Source organism: Haliotis asinina, chromosome 15, assembly GCF_037392515.1.
Source record: "Haliotis asinina isolate JCU_RB_2024 chromosome 15, JCU_Hal_asi_v2, whole genome shotgun sequence".
Lineage (NCBI taxonomy): Eukaryota > Metazoa > Mollusca > Gastropoda > Lepetellida > Haliotidae > Haliotis > Haliotis asinina.
Genome location: NC_090294.1, coordinates 21,065,056 through 21,087,207, shown reverse-complemented (window position 1 = coordinate 21,087,207; position 22,152 = coordinate 21,065,056). Strand labels below are relative to the sequence as shown.

At 40.1% G+C, this 22,152-nt stretch overlaps 1 protein-coding gene across 1 annotated transcript; it reads right to left on the bottom strand.

Annotated features, from left to right (window-relative positions):
• Positions 1 to 975: 975 nt before the first annotated feature.
• LOC137265511 (uncharacterized) lies at positions 976 to 10,842 on the bottom strand. The gene is made up of 6 exons (XM_067800925.1): positions 10,732 to 10,842; positions 6,212 to 6,377; positions 4,200 to 4,321; positions 3,202 to 3,316; positions 1,579 to 1,733; positions 976 to 1,118 (listed from the first exon to the last, which is right to left on the bottom strand). Exons 1-6 carry the CDS (start codon positions 10,778 to 10,780, stop codon positions 1,087 to 1,089), a joined length of 639 nt encoding a protein of 212 aa, XP_067657026.1. The 5' UTR covers positions 10,781 to 10,842; the 3' UTR covers positions 976 to 1,086.
• Between the last annotated feature and the right edge of the window lie 11,310 nt (positions 10,843 to 22,152).

The following is a 22,152-nucleotide window of genomic DNA, read 5'->3' as shown; positions in this document are numbered from 1 at the left end:
GTTGTTGTTTGCGTTGGGCTGTTGTTTTATCATCATGTCGACTGGTTCATTAGAGGATAGTATACATGATATACATATATCGGCGATGAAAATCCTAAGCCTACGTGCTACAACCTATATGCGGACACCTCTTGGTCTAATGATGATGACAGGGATATATTACTGACAAAAACTAAAACCAAATCACAGCATTCAAATGTTAACAGGATGGAACTCACAAATGCAGGTCCACCGTCACGTTTATTGAATACTGGTGTCAAAGAAATATAATTGGCAAAAATTACCTAATCATACCATCCAATCTACTGTGTGCTACCTCTGGTCGTAGCCTTTGAGGATTCTGAGTGCGGTAAAGGTGTCAAAGTTGAACCAGTCCCGTAAATACCTCTCAGGTCCCAGGAGAACAAGAGGATGCAGACTGCCGCACTTCGTTCTTGTCCACGTGTATCCTAGTGTTAAAAGCGTTCGCCACTCCGAAGACCCCGGTTCGATTACCCACATGTACAATGTGTATCTATGGCGTCCCCCGCTGTGATATTGTTGGACTGTTTCTAAAAGAGGCGTAAAACTAGGCTCATTCGCTCATAGGCTCATATATACATATATACATATATAATATAATATAATTGGCAATGGTGACTTGGTTAACTGCTCGTCATCGTAACCTGGCGACGTGGATCGTTCTTCACTACATCAATCACTAGTTTGCCTGTTCGAGAAACTCTTGTACCGCACCGTACTTCCTCTAATAAGTGCCCAGGTGCGTATTTTTTCTATTGACTCACAGACCTAATGCTCATTTAGAGGCCTTTTTGCTCTAACTGGGTATAATTACTATGATTGTTAGTGAGCAACTTTACCCCCGGCGCTTATTCCAGGCTCGGCGCTTGTAAGAGGAAATGCTTTATTTATTGTCCGCTGTTATACTGTACGTTAAACAACGAACAAACGAAAACATCTCAACAAACAGCGTGATAGTAAATGACAATAGACTTTAATATAAGAAATATAGAGTTTGTTTCTGAATTGTGAATACAACATTGCTGTAATTCTGAACCCGGGTTGATGGGGATGCATTTCAAGATGTTACTTTCTTCGTAGCACGTCGACAATAGCTCCTGGAAAATGAACAACATTAATGTCATTTGTCTACAGATGATTTGTGATGTATGATAAATTGAATAAATTGCGAGCTGGGTGGCAATCAAGCTGAAACACTTGTCAAGGAGGACGATATTCTCAAACACTGCAATCATGCAGTATCTATTATCTAGATTTACTTTACATATTCGGTTCATATGCTGAGTGGTAATTCTGACAGATATCCGCTTTCTAACAACTTACAGTTTTTTGACAGATTTCAGCTTTCGGACAGATTTCTACTTTCTACTTTTGCTTTCGATATATTTAAGGTTTCTTGTAGATAACGGCTTCCTGACAAATATGCTACTTTAACGTAACTTAACTTAACTTTACTTTACTTTACTTTACTTTAATTGATTCCAACCTTGTACCAGATTTCTAATTTCTTAGAGATTTCAGCTTTCTGAACAGTTACTGCTGAAGTTAGTGACTTACTAATGGCTCTAGTGTGAAGGCGACAGCTCATGAGGTCAGCTGCTGGTCGAATGCTCCTCCTGAATAACTCCTGCACAAACCAAGCGGCCTCCTCCGAGCACACAGTTTTGCTTTGTATTCTTTCACCAATGCACCAAATGAAGTTGTTGGTGACGCTGTGAAGAAAACCCAAACATACTTTGCATATCATTAATAACTAACGCCCTTCTTCAAGCAAACAGTTAACAAAAATCATTACTTTGACGGAGTGTGAAAAAACCCTTTATTTATTGACATCTAATGCATTTTACTTGCCCAAACATGTCTATTTATTGTATAGTTGTAAATGAAATTTATTTCACCATTTACTGCCCCTTTTAACTGTCTGGGCTCGGTACTTTATATGTAGGTTGTGAACTGAGAGATAATTGCCCATGTATAAATGTTATGTACATGTATACAGAATATTTAAGGATTCCTCTTACTTTCTTTTCTTGATCTGTTAACGCTATAATACATGATATTACTTTTTCCCTTGCTTTAATAACAGGCAAATTGATCTGATGAAGGTTTGTTTGCTGGAACCTCTCTTGATACAGGCACTCTGTTAACTTACATCGGAGCAGATGTTTTATCTCTGATCTCTGATATTGCTATGATTATGTTTCATATTATATTTGTGATCAGAGTCAGTGTATTCAAGGTATAGGTAGGCTTTTTCATAGAATGATTCAAGATTTTTCAAGAATGATTGAATCGTTGTTGTTTTACACCGCACTCAGCAATATTCCAGCTACATGTCGGCAGTCTGTGAAAACCTCGAATCTGGACCATTGATAGCAGCAGAGCACTGAGCTACACAATTGGGAATCGATGACATATGTCAAAGACGGCAGCGAGTCTGACCACCCCATCCCTTTAGTCGCTGTTTGCGACAAGCATGGTTAGTGAAGACGAACCATTCCAGTCATATGACAGTAGTCTGGAAACTTGATAAGACAATCCAGAGGTTAACATTATGAGCACTGAATACCGGGATGCCATAACATGCATCAGCGCAGCTTCATGACTCCGTAGTCCTCTCTCGTAACAAACATGCAATGCTCTAGGTGACCTGACACCCGAATCTCTTCACGAACTGGGCTGAATTAAATGAGCGCGTGAGTCGACGTGAGTAACGAAATACCCAACCAGCTTCTAAGAATTTCGGAATGACGCACACAAATGATGGATTAATCAGTGAATGTCAAGCTCGAATAGGTTAACCGATATAGCACTCACTGTAGTGAAAGAAACATAAACTATACGTTTACGCGGTCCCGTACCCTCAGTCCTTATACTACTCAGTATTTAGTAGTAAAATATAACATAGTCGAGGATCTAGAGTATGGCAGTGAGGCATTGCTGTGGGTGAGAGATGGCTGTATACGCGTCACTTAATGTACATGCTACAAATCCACAGAGGACACCCCACCTTCCCAACCCACTCCCATGTGGCATGTACAATGAATGGTGTCATGTATTTTTCTCACCAAAGAACACTGAGAATTTATGGCCTGTATATAGCCGAAATGCTAATATCAGAAAGGCTGACACTTGATCTGTCTATATACATGGATAATGCCCCCGTTATGGGATACTTACCTACAAAAACCATTATATCCCAGTCTTGCAAATTCTGCTTCCATAATCGCCGAACACTCTAGAATATCCGAGGTGAAATTTTCGTGGGCCCAGCAGTCGGACTCTGACAGCATAACTGAACAGAGACATTACTGCTTATAGACGGTGATGAGTGAGATATGACTGTATATGGTGAGATATGACTTTAGATGGTGAGATATGACTGTACATGGCGAGATATGACCGTGTGTGGAGAGATATGACTGTACATTGCGAGATATGACTGTGTGTGGAGAGATATGACTGTATGTGGTGAGATATGACAGTGTGTGGAGAGATATGACTGTATATGGTGATATATGACTGTATATAGTGAGATATGATTGTTCATGGTGAGATATGACTGTATATGGCGAGATATAACTATATATAGTGTGATATGACCATATGATGAGATATAAATTGCTCACCGGACACGAGAGGGGCATGGGTTGATGCAGCCTCGATATTTGTTTATCATGGGTGATTCAGTGTTACGCGAGATAAAGAAGTAACCACCACGAAGTACCGAATGAGTTGCTTTTGGAAGCGGGGTACATTGACATTTATGTGTGAGGTAAGATAAAACAGTAGTGGTGGAAGAATGAGACACGACTGTATATTATCTCGTGCTTTATGCAACCTTTGTCTTGGTGAATGAGTGAGTGAGTGAGTGAGTTTACGCCGCACTCAGTAATATTCCAGCTATATGGCCGTGGTCTGTAAATAATGGAGCCTGGACCAGACAATCCAGTGATCAACAACATGAGCATCGATCTGCGCAATTGGGAACCGATGACATGTGTCAACTAAGTCAGCGAGCCTGACCACCCGATCCCGTTAGTCGCCTCTTACGACAAGCATAGTCGCCTTTTATGGCAAGCATTCGTTGCTGAAGGCCTATTCTACCCCGGGACCTTCACGGGCCCATTTGTCTTGGTATACGGTAAGTTTTTAATATATGATTTTTTAAAACTTACTTTCAAGCCCCTCTCCACACACATATTCAAAGGTGTTGGCCATCATAGTCGCCAATGTTCTTCCGCTTTTTCCACATATCTTCATCTCGTCTTCAAAACATATGTTTGCCTCTGCAACATCTCTGGAAACATATAACAATAATTCATTTAAATACTCCCCCTGCCTTTTTGCTTTCTGAACGTTGTAATCAGAATCTGAATATTATCCTCATTAGGTTGAGGATCAGGGTGCCCTGGAGGGATGGTAAACCTCAGTCATGTCACGTGGGTATGCAGGAGCTGTGTCTGAGACGAGCTGATAATTGAGACAGAGGACTTTGAACTTCAGTCTGTTTCCCAGTGGTAACCTATGTAGGTTCTTAAGGACAGGCGTTATGTGATCGTATCTACACGTTCGTGAGACGGTTCGAGCTGTTGTGTTTCGGATTCTCTTCAGTTTAGATGTCACAGTTTTTGCTGCTCCACTAATGAAGCTGTTTCAATAATCGAGTTGGGAAAGAATTAGCGTTGCGACAGACTGATAGGATACGAGTAGTGTCCATTTCTTGATATCCTCACAGGAGAATGCCATTCTGGAGCTTGCATCAGTTCGTGCAGATGTTTGTGGCTTGAACATATCGAAAAACTGAGAATCGTCTGCGTAAACGTGTCGATGGAATCCGTGATAGTCAATGATGTTGCTAAGGGTCTTATTATAAAGTGTGAACAGGACAGGTCCCAACACTGAGTGTTGTGGAACTCCACACACTAACATTAGAAAAACTAAGGTGGTTCATTGCCATCTAACTGTTGTTATACGATCCCAATTCTATTTCGGAACTGACGCGAGTCATATAGAATTTGCACATGCTCATAAATATCTCGGAGATTGGCGGCATGAATTTTGGATTTACAGCAAACGCTACATTTGCAAGTCGGGCACTTGGTACTCTTATTCGTAGATTTAAAGCTGTCGGTGGCTTCCCTGATGACGTTTATAACACCCTATACAGAAACTCAAATCAGCCCATCTTTTTATATGGTGCGGCAATATCAAACAGCTTGGATGTACCAATCTGTCCAGAATCCTGCACGTGGATTAGTTTTAGGTGTAGGAATTGAAAGCCCAAATTTGACCATCCGTAAAAACATGGGTTGGACAGTCTTTAACAAACCAAAAGATTGATTTGTTTTCATATTTAGAGTAAGCGTTAGAGAAAACCACAGAAATTGGACCAAACCAGATTAGAAAGTATGATCTTTAGATGGTCAAATCAGTACCCAGAAGGAGGGGACAACACTGTTTCTAAATTGATTACCATTCGATTTCAATGATATCTCAATGATATGCATACATGCATCAATATTTTAATGTTTAAGTCTTGTATTAACAAGTTCAACATTTTTATGTAGATTTTTAGCAATTGTCTCATAGGCTGTAGGTTAGTTGTATGCTGCGGGACACATCAATAAACAAATTTGTTTTTCTTCTTTTTATTATCCCGGATAACTCAAGCTGCCTGCTGGAAGTTAGAAGGTTGTAGTCACGTGATCTTTATCAAAATGGGTTCTCATTTTCTGCTGGGTGAACAGAGGAGGCAATTTTGAACAAACTCACTTGTCTAAGGTGAGACCACATGTATCACATGTGCCTCGTGAAGCAGGACTGATGTCTTAGAAACTCTCAAGAGTCAAACCGGCAAACACGGTCACCTGCTCAAAGACATTCCGTCGCCTACCATTGCTTACCTCCAACGATTCCCGACATGGGTACGATATGAGAGGCCCATTTCTGGTGATATTAATGGAATATTGCTCAAAAGCTTATGACCATTGGCCTAATCCTTCGTTATTACAGTTTTTGTCTCCTTTTCCAAAAATTCCAGTTTTTCCTCTTTATTTTTCTTTTATGCTCGTATCTATTTCATCGTTGTATCATTATGCATTAAAAGGCATTTCAGTTTCAAAAACGTATCTTTGCCTCTAAAATGACACCAATAAGCGTTTGCTTGACAGTATTCTGTAAAAATTACCTGCATGATGCCTCGATGTCATTAAACACATTGTCCCCGCTCGGAGGCTGCATTTGGCTGACATTCATTAGGGGCCCGTAGCAATTTTCTTGTGCTATCATGATGCTCACTTGATCACAGCCTCCGATAGACGCCTGACGTCGAGCCAGGAAGGAGGGACTGCTTGCTGAAACAAAGTGAGTGCGTGAGTGAGTAGCTTAGTTTCTATTTAAATTTGAAATGTGGTCACGTAACGGCTTGTAAAATAGTGTTAGTGTTATTTGTGGTGTGTGTGTGTGCGCGCGCGCGCGCGCGTGTGTGTGCGAGAGAGAGATAGATAGATAGATAGAGAGTGTGTGAGGAGAGAGAGGAAAAAGGGAGAGCGAGAGAGAGGGAATGAGAGAGAGATCATGTGAAATATATATAGGTCAGTGTGTGTGAGAGATCTTTAAGTAAGAGATATCTAAATATGTGAAGGAGATATATTTCACAGTGCGTGAGAGAGACAGAGAGAGAGACAGAGAGATCTGTGTGAGTGTGTGAGATATCTAAATATGTGAAGGAGATATATTTCACAGTGCGTGTGTGTGTGAGAGAGAGAGAGAGATCTGTGTGAGTGTGTGAGATATCTAAATATGTGAAAGAGATATATTTCACAGTGCGTGAGAGAGAGAGAGAGAGAGAGAGAGAGAAAGAGAGAGAGATCTGTGATCTGGCATGGCGATGACGTGTTGTTTGTTTGGGTTGTTAATATACGTTTGGTGGTGTGGTGGTGTACGTGTTGCTTGTGTGTGGCTGTAAATGTAGGATTGTTAGTGTAGTGGTGTTAGAATTGATTATGTGCTTTCGGTATTATGGTTGGAATGTACCTGGTATAGTCTTTGTGTTGTTTGTGTGTCTGTGAATGTTTGTGCCAGTGCTTGGTTGCCATGACACTCGCGTCATTGTGATTTGCATCAATGGCGTGGGTGGTCTACTGCGCAGTACCGTGCTTCTTGTGAAAAATGTAACTTTATTGAACTGACGTTTTTTTTCACATTCTCTTTATTTCTTTTTTAATACTTAATTAAAAAGAAGGGATCCTTAGGAAAGCGCGGTCCACTATGGGAACGCTCATCATCGTGGGTGCCAAATTACCCCGTCGTAACATAATGACCTCGGAGATCTATGCGACTCGTTGATAATAACTGAACCCCATGCCGTGTTAACGCGGTGCATTCATTTGATTAGGCCCAAACAAACTGTTATTTGCTTCAGGACAAACATGTCAAGTCGTTTAAGTTTTGAATCGGAGCCTGTTTTAAGCAATAGGTAATTTGAAGTACCCGTTCCAGAAGAAATCCTTTGCCTTGCAGAACAGAAATGAACTTAAACTTCATGTTATTATTTTACTATTTTTCCGCTGTATTTTCTTATTGAAGTCAGAGAATGTTTTGTTACGTCAGCATTATCTTAGCTTAGTGTATTCTGATCCTGGTGAATGAGTCCAGTGGTTTATTTGTCACGCCGTTGAACCGCTTCAGAGAAACCATAATGGTATGCATGTGAACCCCATGTCTGTTGTCCCCAGACAAACATCACGTTACCGAACTGGAAAAAAACCCCACAAAGCCATTTCTTTGATTTGGTTGCTTAACGCCACACTCAACAATATCCCAGCTATAAGGCAGCAGTTTGTAAATAATCGATTTTGGACCCGACAATCCAGTGATCAACATCATGAACATGGAGTGGAGAGTCTTATCACCCATCCCTGATATGTCTTATAACACGGTTATTTTTATTTGTTTCTGTATGAGGCGTTAAGTTGTCCACAATCCTACACCTTCATAATTACTGGGCATTTACTGGGATAATTTACAATAACCGTAAATACAAACTCTCTCTGTATTTAACAGTATTATACTTACGAGTGAGTGATTGAGTTTACTTCTACGCCGCACTGTATGGCGGCGGTCTGTAAATAATTGAGTCTGACGTAGACAATCGAGTGATCAACGGCATGAACATCGTTCTACGCAACTGGGATCCGTTGACATGTGTCAACCAAGTCAGCGAGCCTGACCACCCGATCCCGTTAGTCGTCTCTTACGACAAGCATGGGTTACTGAAGTTCAATTCTAACCCGGATCTACTTGGTTCTTAGAAGGACAAGAGGCAAACATTAACTGACATGCAGTTATTAGAATCGGAAATAATAGAGGTGTCAGCTGTACAATCATATGACAGGAACCGTTGATACGAGTTACACGTTAAACAAGTCATATACACATATACACATATAAACTGAGAGAAAAAAATAAGGGATCACATAAAAGGACAAGTGGTTTTAACTTTTTTCCAGGTTTCTTCACAAGTTTTATCTCGCATAACTTGTGAAGAAACCTGGAAGAAAATAAGGGAACACTTGCGCTTTCATGTGATCGCTTATTATTTTCCCTCAGTATATATCGTCCAAGCGTACAATAGCATGGGTTGTTAACTGTAGCTTGATGTAACCTTCCAATCGATAACGGGTTAACAGTAGTACAAACATTCTTGAGTTACATTGTTACAGTTAATACGCAAATCATTACCTCTCCCACAGTCAGAATAATGATAAATGCGGCTATTTCGTGGTCAGCTGGATATATTTGACATACACTGTATACTTCAAGCTGTAAATTTAGTCGCGTCTGCAACACAGGCTTGTATATTGTAGTTAGCAGCTCTCTGTACTTGGTGACCTCTTATTCTGATTTCATTTATTTGAAATGCCTACCGACCGAAAGAATATACTGTACTAGGAAAGTGAGCTTCTGTTAAAATCGTGGTTGAATTATCAATACGTCACTCTAAAAAATAATATGTACACATTCAAGAAAATAATCCCTCTTAACGTAATACCTGATCAACATATTTCGTCGCAAAAGGTTTGTCAAACAGCACTTGTCAATATGTAGCCCTCATATTGTCCAAACGATCCCCAATTGATAGTAATAATAATGTGTGCTCAAAGCGCTAACAGAGTTCATATATATCACATGTTTACAATCTATTTCTACTGGACATGTTGGTCTCAAGACGCCTCTTGAAGCAAGTTAGAGTTAGAGCTGATTTCAGATAAATGGGAGAGCGTTCTTTTCAACGGCAGCACTATGTGCAAAGGATCTTCCGCCAAATGTCTTGAGCATGATGTTGGAGACCTTTAGTAGCATTTGATCACTGGAACGGAGAGTTCATAGGGACATAGTCTTCCACCAGATCACACAGATTACCAGGAGCTGTATCATTTCTACACTGATATGTGAGGATGAACATCTTATGATATATCCGTTCCTTGACAGGGAGCCAATGGAGATACCTGATTACTGGAGTGATGTGACAGAACAGGAGATTTTAACTGCCGAGCTTTGGATGTTTTGCAGCCTTCTGATTTGTTGCCCTACAAGCAAACTATTACAATAGTCAATCCTTGCCAGAATTTGTTGTCGAAAAGGTAAAAAAGCACTCCACTGTCTGTGTTAAAGTATTGCAGTTCAGTGATAGTAGTGTTTGTTAAAAGCTTCAGAAACCTGTATTCCATTTATAGGGAGTGTTGGGTGGCAAAGTAGTCAGGCATTCTTTTACCGGTTCTAATGCCCGGGTTCGATTTACAGCGTAGGTACATTGTGTTAAGCCTTTCTGGAGCCTTGATACTGCCTGCCATTACACTACACTTACTCAAACACATATAATGAAGTGTTCTTCAACCCACATTTTATAAATATTTTAACCATTGGCATACACAAAACTAACATATCAAAATAACATTTACATTATCTTTTTTGGTTATCGTATGGTTTTCGTTTAATTCCATTTTTAATTTTCCGAACGCCTGTAAATAACAGATTTTGAACCGATGGTTGTAGTGAGCGATGACACGAAAACAACGTTACTTTTAGGGGTGGGTATTGCAGAGAATGTTCACATTGCTATAAACAGCGATGCGAAAGCATTTACATGTATTGCGGTGTGTATTGTAGTATATTGTAAGAAGTATTCATAAACACAAAACTTCTTACAGACATGCTAATGCTTGATTTATAAAGCGAAAACACAACAATATCACTACGCTTGGTTAAACGTTAATAGCAACTTTTAATCACGACAAAATACAAATGTAATAAATATTTGGCACAAATGAAACATGGAAATATCCTAAAATTTGCGAGTGATACTATGTTTGAGCCCGATCTAACATGTGGTATAGTTACAGTACTCAGTTTTCGTTTTACCCATATAGGTAATCGAACTCGGACCTCAGCGTGAAGAACCATTAGTTTAACCATCGGCGCTTTTACATTAGGTTACCCAAGAGCCCTACAAATACAGGTTATGCATGGAAGTAACGCAAATTGTTGACGCGAATACGTGCGTGCGTTGTAATACTGATACTGAAGTATTTTAGGGCCGCTCGATTCCGCACATGGGTACGGTGTGTGGAGGCCAGTATATCTTCTGCGGGTTAGCTTCCATATCGTAACTTACGAGGTATTGAAAGGACTACAATGAGTACCTACCACACAGTGCAGCCCATGACAAGAGGATCCCACAGATCAAACCAGTCATGTCAGCTTGTTATCCACTGTCTTGTGTTACTGCCAGTTGTTGGAACGGGAATCTGTCTTATATGAGTGAGATGAAGTTCAATTGGGCAATTAAAACCCACTTACTGTAATTCCATACGGCGACACAGTTGCTCTCCCTGCGCCAATTCCAAGTAATTTACTCCCTGATCTTTCCATGCACTTATTTCGTCCACACACGTTTCACATTTCATCTGACCCTGACGTATCGGTGTGTCATCGGTAGTTATCATTGACAATCTGGCGCTCCTTGGTGCGTAGGCACGAGGGCTGTTTTCGCCTGTGGCGTCATCTGAAGCTGATGATGCCGCTTGTGACGCCATCCTGTTTTTGTTTTATTCGTGATGAATAGCGTTGTTGTTGTTATTGACAATGCTTTTTTGTTGGCTTTGCACATGCTCTAATTGGTATGGAATTGATGCACCTGTATTTATGCCAGCTGTATGACGACAACCTGGAAGTGATCGTGCCTGGCTGTGGACGTTGTTCCATGTACTTGACTGGAACTGTTCTTGGTGGACGATATAGATTTTGGTTGATGGTGGACATTGTGGCTTGGAATTGGTGTACCATGTACTGGCCTGGAACTTTGTTGCCAGGGACTGGAACTGTTCTTGGTTGACGATGTACGTGTTGGTTGATGGTGGACATTGTGACTTGGAATTGGAACTGTATTTGGTGGACGAGGTTAAAATGATTGACTTTCTGTAATAATGGATATTTTTGCTAGGGACTGAATCTGTTCTAGGTGGATGTCTTTTGGCGTTGGTTGATGGTGGATATTGTGACCAGAGACTAGAATTGTTCTTGGTGAACAGAGTAGATGTCAGTTGCCGTTGGCTGATGGTGCACATTTTGGCCAGCAACTGGAACTGTTCTTGGTGAACAGGGTATATTGGCGTTGGTTGAAGGTGGAGATTGTCACCAAAGACTGGAACTGTTCTTGGTGAAAAGGGTAGATGTCAGTTGACGTTGGTTGATGGTGGACATTGTGGTCAGGGACTGAAACTATTCTTGATGGACAGGGTAGATATTGGTTGGTGTTGTTGATGGGTTAGAGTGTTGACAGTGACTGGAACCGTTCTTGTTGAAAAGGGTAGATGTCATTTTGCGTTGGTTGATAGTGGACATTGTGGTCAGGGACGGGTTAGAGTGTTGACAGTGACTGGAACTGTTCTTAGTGGACAGGGTTCATGTCTGTTGGCGCTGGCATTTATTAATAAGAAAAACTGGTCCAGTGCTGCAAATGTCGTGATTAAATCTCATCGAGTCTGTCAAGATATATTAGTAAGGAACATTATATCTGTATGCTAGCCACAGAGAAAAATGGCCAGTTCACTGATATTGCAAGACTTGTATTCTATGGATCAGATAAACTCGTTTTAAAAGAATGCTATTGTACAACTGTCGACAATGATATTGTAAAGCACGTGTTTGTGTCATGTACCATTAATATGAATGACCGAAATGAACTCTTTAACTCCATATCTGATATTCTAGATGTAGATACTTTTGTTAAGATTAGAGATCAAGACGATCGATGATGTTATTCTTGCATTTTTACTTGGTGGATGTCCGATAGAATATATTATGGAACTAGAATGGGATGTTTGAGCAGAAGTAATAATTATTGTAAGTCGATTTATTAGGATACTTCTTAAAACACTTGCATGTATATGGGCATTCCTGACTAAAGCACTTATCCATCTTAATCACATAACGTAAAATATAACTGCATCCTCTTTCCACTGGAGGAAATAATATCTATCTATCTATCTATCTATCTATCTATCTATCTATCTATCTATCTATCTATCATCCTGCCTGTCTGTCTGTCTGTCTGTCTGTCTGTCTATCTGTTGGTGTTGGTTGATGGAGTACTGTGTTGACAGGGAACTGTTCTAGGTGGGCGCGGTAGATGTTCGTTGCTGTGGTCGATGGTGGATATTGTTGTTAGAGATTGGAACGTTTCTTGATGAACCTTGTTTGTGTTGGTACGTTTGGTGTGCAAGAGTGCGGTTCGCTGGAGTTGACGCATGGCGGACGGTGTAAATAAATTGCTCAAAATGGTTGCTGTTGCCGATTGCTTCTTTGTGGTGTTCTTTTTCAGCAAGCCATACATTTGGTTGTTGTCTTTAGTAGTTGATGCAAACAGTTGTCACAATATATACAAAAAACACACTGATGTCATTTTGCTCCACCATTTCGTCGTGGTTTATCTGTATCATGAGTGAGTGAGTATGGTTTTACGCCGCTTTTAGCAATATTTCAGCAGTGTGAGTGACAAACCTAATACCGTATGCAATTTGATTTACTAGTATACAAATTGGTTCCTTGGATGTAGTATACTAATACTTCCTTGGATGTAGTATACTAATACTTCCTTGGCTGCAGTATACTAATACTTCCTTGGCTGTAGTATACCAATACTTTCTTGGCTGTAGTATACTAATACTTCCTTGGCTGTAGTATACTAATACTTCCTTGGCTGTAGTATACTAATACTTCCTTGGCTGTAGTATACTAATACTTCCTTGGCTGCAGTATACTAATACTTACTTGGCTGTAGTATTCTAATACTTCCTTGGCTGCAGTATACTAATACTTCCTTGGCTGCAGTATTCTAATACTTCCTTGGCTGCAGTATACTAATACTTCCTTGGCTGCAGTATACTAATACTTCCTTGGCTGCAGTATACTAATACTTCCTTGGCTGCAGTATACTAATACTTCCTTGGCTGTAGTATACTAATACTTCCTTGGCTGAAGTATACTAATACTTCCTTGGCTGTAGTATACTAATACTTCCTTGGCTGTAGTATACTAATACTTCCTTGGCTGCAGTATTCTAATACTTCCTTGGCTGCAGTATTCTAATACTTCCTTGGCTGCAGTATACTAATACTTCCTTGGCTGCAGTATACTAATACTTCCTTGGCTGCAGTATACCTATACTTCCTTGGCTGTAGTATACTAATACTTTCTTGGCTGTAGTATACTAATACTTCCTTGGCTGTAGTATACTAATACTTTCTTGGCTGTAGTATACTAATACTTCCTTGGCTGTAGTATAATACTAATACTTCCTTGGCTGTAGTATACTAATACTTCCTTGGCTGCAGTATTCTAATACTTCCTTGGCTGTAGTATACTAATACTTTCTTGGCTGTAGTATACTAATACTTCCTTGGCTGCAGTATACTAATACTTCCTTGGCTGCAGTATACTAATACTTCCTTGGCTGTAGTATACCTATACTTCCTTGACTGTAGTATACTAATACTTTCTTGGCTGTAGTATACTAATACTTTCTTGGCTGTAGTATACTAATACTTCCTTGGCTGCAGTATACTAATACTTCCTTGGCTGCAGTATACTAATACTTCTTTGGCTGCAGTATTCTAATACTTCCTTGGTTGCAGTATACTAATACTTCTTTGGCTGCAGTATACTAATACTTCCTTGGTTGCAGTATACTAATACTTCCTTGGCTGTTTATTCAAGGTGAACCACTGACTATTAAGTGTGTTGCATCTGCATGTGTCTTGTGTCATCAATGGGGCGAGAAAGTCTACAGTCTTTACAAACATATGTTACAGGTATTGTTTCTTGTATGTAGATGATGCTAGTCCATGTTGCTGTAGTCGTATTTAATGATGATGATGGTGATGATGATGATGATGATGATGATGATGATGATGACGACGACTATGATGATGATTGTTTTCGATCGGTTTTAGGTATACACATGAAACCTATATTTATAAATTTCTTTTTATAATGAAAACAGAATGGATCACACGCTCTAGCAGCTGAACGTCGGGCAACGACAGCATCAAAGTCCTCATAATGACGATCATCAAGTTAACCATTAAATACACTGCACATGCAGCTGTGGTCGCTTAAAGTGGCCTTCAAGTGCCGTAAACTGTAGCTATATTAAACAATAAACACACGTAAATTATATGTGTAGCGTGTACCTTTTTCCCTAACGAAATTGTACGTGAACCATAATTCCGTATTATAGTTTTGCCTACACGTCTTATTGGATTTAAAGTTTCTTTGACCTACACACCGCTGCATGTTCTTGTTTCGCATTTCCTTAGGTTTCTCTGTTTTGTACTTAATTCCACATGGCATAATATGTTCCACAGACATTTACCACGGTTCTGTATACTTGCATTCCTTTTGATATATATTCATGGAAACAAATAAGGGAACACATGAAAGTACAAATGTTCCTGTATTTATTCACAGAATTTCACCCACAGTGCAATATGTACCTTAATATAAGAAGAAACCTGGAGGTGAAGAAAGCAACACTTGTATTGACATGTGTTTCATTCTTTTCCTTCTTATCTGATTTTTTATATCCTATTTACAGTTTGCTCCACATGCATTTACCACAGAAGCATGTGGTCATCCAGATGTATTATGAAAAAGAACACTGGATCGGCAACTTCTATTTAAAGTCTTCTTCTTCATCTTACCAGTTACAAATAGATTCCATTTTCGTCTTGATTTGTCTTACTTGTATTTATCTTGTCTGTACGTATACCACACATCTATAGTTCGAGTGAGTGAATCTAATTTTACGCCGCTTTCGAGCGATATTCTAGCAATATCACGGCAGAAAGGGCTTCACACATTGTACCAATGTGGGGAATCGAACCCGGCTATATTTCTCGATGTCTTATATATTGAACCTACTGCAACATCGACAGCGTTTGAGTGTGAGGTACATACATGTGCAATAGATCTATATTTTCGGGAAGATGTAGTCACATACATATAGAGTATTTGGCGTTTTAAATATTGCTTTACTTTATATGTTGTTTATGAACTTTAGTATGGCTAATGCAGTGACATATTTAACCATGAGCTGTAAATACGTAAATTACTGTGTGTGTTTTGTGTTTGAAACTGAAACTGTTTATTAAGTGTGAATTAAAATATGAATTTAATCTCCAGACAACAATAACTTTAACGATTTATTCACGCACCGAGAGTCTGTCGTTGGATCAACAATGGTAGTGACAGCCATGTTTTTCAACCCATTCCTCACCAGGCATCGTGTAATCATTCCTCACCAGTTGGAACCATGCAGAAGTTAAGATGAAACTGAGTATGCAGAAGAAGAGGGAGTGAGTGAGTTTGGTTTTACGTGGCACACAGCAAATTTCCATCTATGTGGAAATAATCGCTCTGGACCAGACAATCCAGTGATCAACAGCATGACTATCGATCTGCGCAATTGTGAACCGATGACAACCAAGTCAGCTAGCCTGACCACCCGATCGTGTTAGTCGCCTCTTACGACAAGCATATATAGTCCCCGTTTGTGACATGCGTGGCTTGCTGAAGACCTATTGTACCCCGGATCTTAATAATAGATATTTTCACAACATAGAATATCATTAGAAGTATCAGTATAACCTTTTGGCATTTGGGGAATTGAGTATTATGAAATGTGGCTGACATATAAAACCCCGCTTGACTACAGATATTTTCACAACATAGAATATCATTAGAAGTATCAGTATAACCTTTTGGCATTTGGGGAATTGAGTATTATGAAATGTGGCTGACATATAAAACCCCGCTTGGTGATTGGGGAAATACTTATACAGCCAAATAATACCAATTTTCCCTGACCCAGCGCACTGACATTGTCATCAGGGGATTTGTTTGGGTCGTCAAAGATTAAATAGCATTGATGAATAGCTTGTTATTACTATAAAGTGGGGGCGGGGGACGGGCGTTGTTGGCCGCAATACGTTGCAAGTCCAACAGCTCAGGATGTGAGGACAGGAAATCATTATGGAAATTGAACTCAAAATACCTGTTTTAGATATTTAATATGTCAAAATTATTAAAGTTACAATTAATAGCCGTTACAACTTGCATGATGATGTAATTTAAAAATATTACTAGCTCGTATCCGAAACCTCTTTTAGGCATTTAATATGTCAACATTATTAAAATTGCAATTAACAGCCATTATAATGTGATTTCAAAACATTACTCGCCCGTATCCAAATCAGAGGTTGTAATTGTGCTGCATTTATCACGCCTAAAGGTTGGCTGTTGTTTTACGCCGCCCTAAGCAACATTCCAGCTATAGGGCGGCGGTCTGTAAATAATCGAGTCTGAACCAGACAATCAAGTGATCAATACGATGAATATCGATATAGGCAATTGGGACGCGATGATATGTGCCAACTAAGACAGCGAACCTGACAATACCCCCACGTGTAGTTATGGTAGTATGGTGTAGTTATAAACTCCTTCGCTTGCAAGTGTTGAAATGAACTAAGTATAGTGCCCATTCATATACAGAGGGTAATTTTCAAGAAAAAAATCCTCAGTGTTTAACTGTTTAAAAAACCCACAAACCTTGCAGACCATGCGAACATGGACAGACCCTTACTATACTTCATGTTTTAGAATAACACCTGTGTTGACTTGCACAAACCGATCTTAGCGCTACAGTGAGTGTAACTCCCATTCTCCAACATAGGTATAAGATAGTCGCAGTGCTAAGATCGCTTTGTGTATGTGGGCCCTGTTTTCGTTAGCTCATCAGCATACATGGAGTTCAGAACGCACTCTGATACACATGGTTGTTGCTTTTGTAAAGGAATATACGTAGAAGGGCAGTGTGGTATTCCAGTATTTGTGCGCGCGTGTGCGTGTGTGTGTGCGCGCGTGTGCGTGTGTGTGTCTGTGCGTCTGTCAGTGTGATATTTTGCAAAGGATGCTTACTTAAGAGGTACGGTACTGCAAATTCTCACTCTCTGGTATGTTCAGAATATAAAGCGCGAAGCCACATTTATTAATGTTCTATAAATGTTCTGTAAATACTCAGTCTGTATATTTTGATATTCTATATATTACTGAAATCTGATGTAGAAAATTGTAAACAAGTTCAGGATTCCCTCATAATTCAGTGTTCCATAGCAAAAGAATTCACCATTCATTATCTACACTCTGCGAAAAGGATCTTGGTCAATACTGCAAAGCGGGCGCCCTAACTGCAGATTATACATCCGCTTCATTCTGTTTGGGCTTGTTGTTTGCTGGGTTTCACATCGAAAATAATTGGGAACGAAAGGTTTCTTTAATTTCTTATTCTTTCTCTCTTACTTTCCATTCTATATAACATAAGATCATACGGTTTGAAAACATCTAGGTAGATATATACATACGCCGGATCTTCTTGTGTGTATGTGTGTGTGTGTGTGTGTGTGTGCGTGCGTGCGTGTGTGTGTGTGTGTGTGTGTGTCTGTGTGTCTGTCTGGGTCTGTGTGTGTCTGTATGTGCCTCTGTGTGTGAATGTTAGCTTGAATTATCATCTAGAGCACCTCACTACACTCACATCCACACGTTCCTCACTAGACTCACTTTCACGTCAACGCCCTTACTACACTCACCCTCACATCCACAACCCTCACTACACCCACTCTCACATCCACACCCCTTACTACACTCACCCTCACATCCACACCCCTTACTACACTCACCCTCACATCCACACCCCTTACTTCACCCACCCTCACATCCACACCTCTCACTACACTCACCCTCACTAGACTCACTCACTTAAACAACCTCCTACACTTCATATTTACCGTGTTACATAAACCCTTGAAGATACGGTTATAATTGGTCATCATTAACCCATGCTTGTCGTAGGGTTAACGGGATCGGGTGGTCAGACTCTCTGACTTGTTTGCAACGCGTCATCGTGTCCCAGGTGCGTAGATCGAGGCACATGACCAATTGAAATGTTGAAAAGTCCATGTGGTGTCGAATTAGATACAGAGAAGTTTTAATTTCGGTTTTTACTTTACTGGTAACTCCAATACACAATTGGTTTAATTTACATACGGACATTGCGATTTTCAGATCATGACGAAAAACAGTTTAAATGATATGTGTAAAAAAGTGAAATCAATAGCATTCATCTCAACCGAAATACTTCATAAAAAGAACCCTAACTTGTAAAACAAGAAAAATGTGTTAACATTCATAACCTACTAAACCACTTGTTAATATTTGAAAAAAGAATCATAAATTAATATATTTAACCACGTATCGGTAGTCTCATTGATAGGCGCATCACGTGACTTACCGTGTGAGACAGCCGTTGTCCAGCTGTATTCTTTGTCTGCCAGGGGCCCGTTCCTCAAAGCGATCATAGTGCTACGACTGTCGTAAATCTCTGTTAAAGTTGGAGTTAAGATCATCTTAGAGCTAAGAGAGCTTTGTTGAACGGGCCCTGGACGTTAAGTCAGGGTGTGACAAGCGACCTAGTCACTGTCACCTTGATCCAATCCGATGCACGCCACCAGGCACGACAGACGTGCAGTGTTCAGGAACATTAAGAATTTAATTTATGAATGTATATGTGTAACATTAGAAGAGACATTGTCTCCTTGCGTGAAGAAGACCCAGAGCAACATTACAACAAAGAGACATTTTGCCCTTTTATCGAGTAGTCACATTGTCCGCACTGAATTACATTTCGTATTTTACCAGAGGGCGATGACGCGATAACGTGACATATTTTCAAAATAGTCAAAATATATCCTATTGTCGAGCATTGGTTCATTTTAATACATTCTGCTGTTTAATGTAAGGATCATCCGTCAAGGAAATAATGTGCGTTCTAATATTTCTTACTTCAAAAGCATTTTCCTGCGAATGGTGTGGTTGAGTAGTGAAACACCAATAAAATTGCAGTTATTAGCATCCTTTCCTGTTGTAGTTAAAATTTAGTGTCGGTATAAAAAAAGTAATTTCAATTCTCAGTTTTTCTAGTGGCATTTTGTGGAATGTGATAAGAGTGTAAAAACGTGGTAAAACGATGCCGGTATACATTTGTATAATCTCTACTAGTATCGGATAATACAACTGAACTTAGAGTGAGTGAGTGAGTTGGGTTTTACGCCGCTTGTAGCAATAATCCAGCAATATCACGACATAATACCCATGTAGGGAATCGAACCCGTGCCTTAGACGTGACGATCGCACACTATAACCACTAGGCTACCCCACCGCCCCGTCTTAGAGATGCGTTTTAACATTACAGACCGAAATCACAAGCACTGCCATCGGAAGATACAATGGGTAGTAACTAATAAATAGTATATATATCAAGTTGTTCCTTAACAGACCAAGCGGTCTCAACAAGGATACACCCAGCCCGCCGCAAAATGAAAAAAAACAACAAAAAAACAAAAAAAACTGATCAAATTACTTCAAATAATACACTCAGAATATATTCTCGTTACTAAATTATAACAAGTCTAATTGCTGATTAGGGGCACATATGAATGGTTGTCTGGTTGGGTCCCTAGTCAGTTGTGTGTATTTCGAATTCCTACTTATAAATACGAGTGAGTTTAGTTTTACGCCGCACTCAGAAATGTTCCAGCTATATGGCGGCGGTCTGTGAATAAACGAGTCTGGATCAGACAATCCAGTGATCAACAACATGAGCATCTGCGCAAATGGGAACCGATGACATGTGTCAACTAGGTCAGCGAGCCTGACCAAGTAATATTAGTAATACTATACAACAAGTGTCTGCAACGTCTTCGTCTCATGCACAAACTAAGATCTTTTAATGTCAGCCAATCTGAGATGTCATCACTTTTTGCAGCATTTATTCAGGATATTTTTTTCAGTTTCCTTTCATTGTTGGTACGGGTCTCTCTCTGTCCATGGTCTGGTATTACTTACAGACCGTCGTTATATAGCTGGAATATTGCTGAGTGTGGCTTAAAACTATACGCGCTCACTTTCAGTTCATCTCAAATCTAGAATAGACAAAATTGTTAACACTGCAAGTAGAATAGCTGCAGTTATATTTGAATGTCTATCATCAATATATGAGAGGCAAATCGTGAAATCAAGCTGTTAAACTTATATCTGACCCAACTCACGGGCGTCTTCCCAAAGTGCCTACAGTCCCAATCTGCCTGCAGCTTAAAACAACATGATATGGTCCAGTGGTCGGGACATGTGGTTAATGAGCTGACCTGTTCTAACCCCCGTTAAAATGGACTTCACCTGTTAGTTGCTGAATGAACCTACCCGTGTACTTCTTGGGTGTATTCCCACTCTGCCTCCAAAGATCCAACAATTTTTTTTATTGTTCAGAGAATTCCATTTATTTTCAGACATGGAACCAGTGATAATACATAATAAACAATGATATAAATAATAATGATGTAGTATAACAGTTTTCACCGTTTCATTTTTAACACTGGTCAGTAACTTGTACACTGGTTTCAGAGTTCACTATGATAGTATTTCAATGAGCCAACTTGATAAGATGTCCTGCAGCATCCAGATCTTGAAGAAGTGATTTTCTGCCGCTCTACAGGTGTTCCTTAAGTCGCATCGAGTTCTCTGTAAACACGCTTCCGAGACTTAGGAAGGGCACCACAGTCAAGCTGGGCACACTTGGTTTTGTTTGCTGCTTCTATCTTCTTTATGTTTGTGATGAAGAGGTAGATGTGTGGGTGGGCATTGGTGATGAGGTTCTTCAGTTTCAGGTGCCATCCTACCAAGTGGTTGTTTGTCCTTTGTCCTATATTTTCATTATGCGTCCAGATCCATACGATAAAGTGCCCTTCGTAGTCAAGCCATGTACTCGTGACATAGTCATTGAAGTTCCTGACCTTGTCTGACTCTGGGTCTTCTTCCATGGCAGCGATCCAAGTGTCCTGCGCCATGTCTCGAGGAAGTAATGGAAAGGCGGCTGCTCTCCTGACATGAGTTTGAACTTGTGGGTTGTCATTGTAGTCTTTCGCCAGTCCCTCCTCAGCTACGTTTCTCCACATGACCTGCGTATAATGAAAGAAGCATCCAAACATCTCGTCGTCGTTCCCATCACCAATGCACAGGAATTCCTTTCCATCTTAAGTGTATGCCCATGGTCCTTCAAGCTGAACTTCAGCCAGTGACTTGGGCAGGACTTTGCTTCCGTGTCGATAGATAGACGACTTGACACTCGAGTACGACCAGACAGATCCTGGGTCAGCAACCTCGGCCAGTTCCTCTTCATACAGCTGCTGGGTAGACGTGACGTCTTCCTGTACGCCCTGACGTAGTCTGCTAAGGCGTCGAACCTCGTCCTCAGATTCCACTGGGGGGTGGTTGTGTGGCGTTGATGCTTATGAAAAAGAGACCCTTACTACAATCAACACGCCCGTCGTCCATTGATAGTTGGGCTGTTCCATTACTTCAAGGGGTAAAAAACATTTCCCAAAGTGCCTACAATATTTTTAAAGGCAGATTGTGATTTAGGCAGATTGGGACTATAGGCACTATGGGACGTAACCA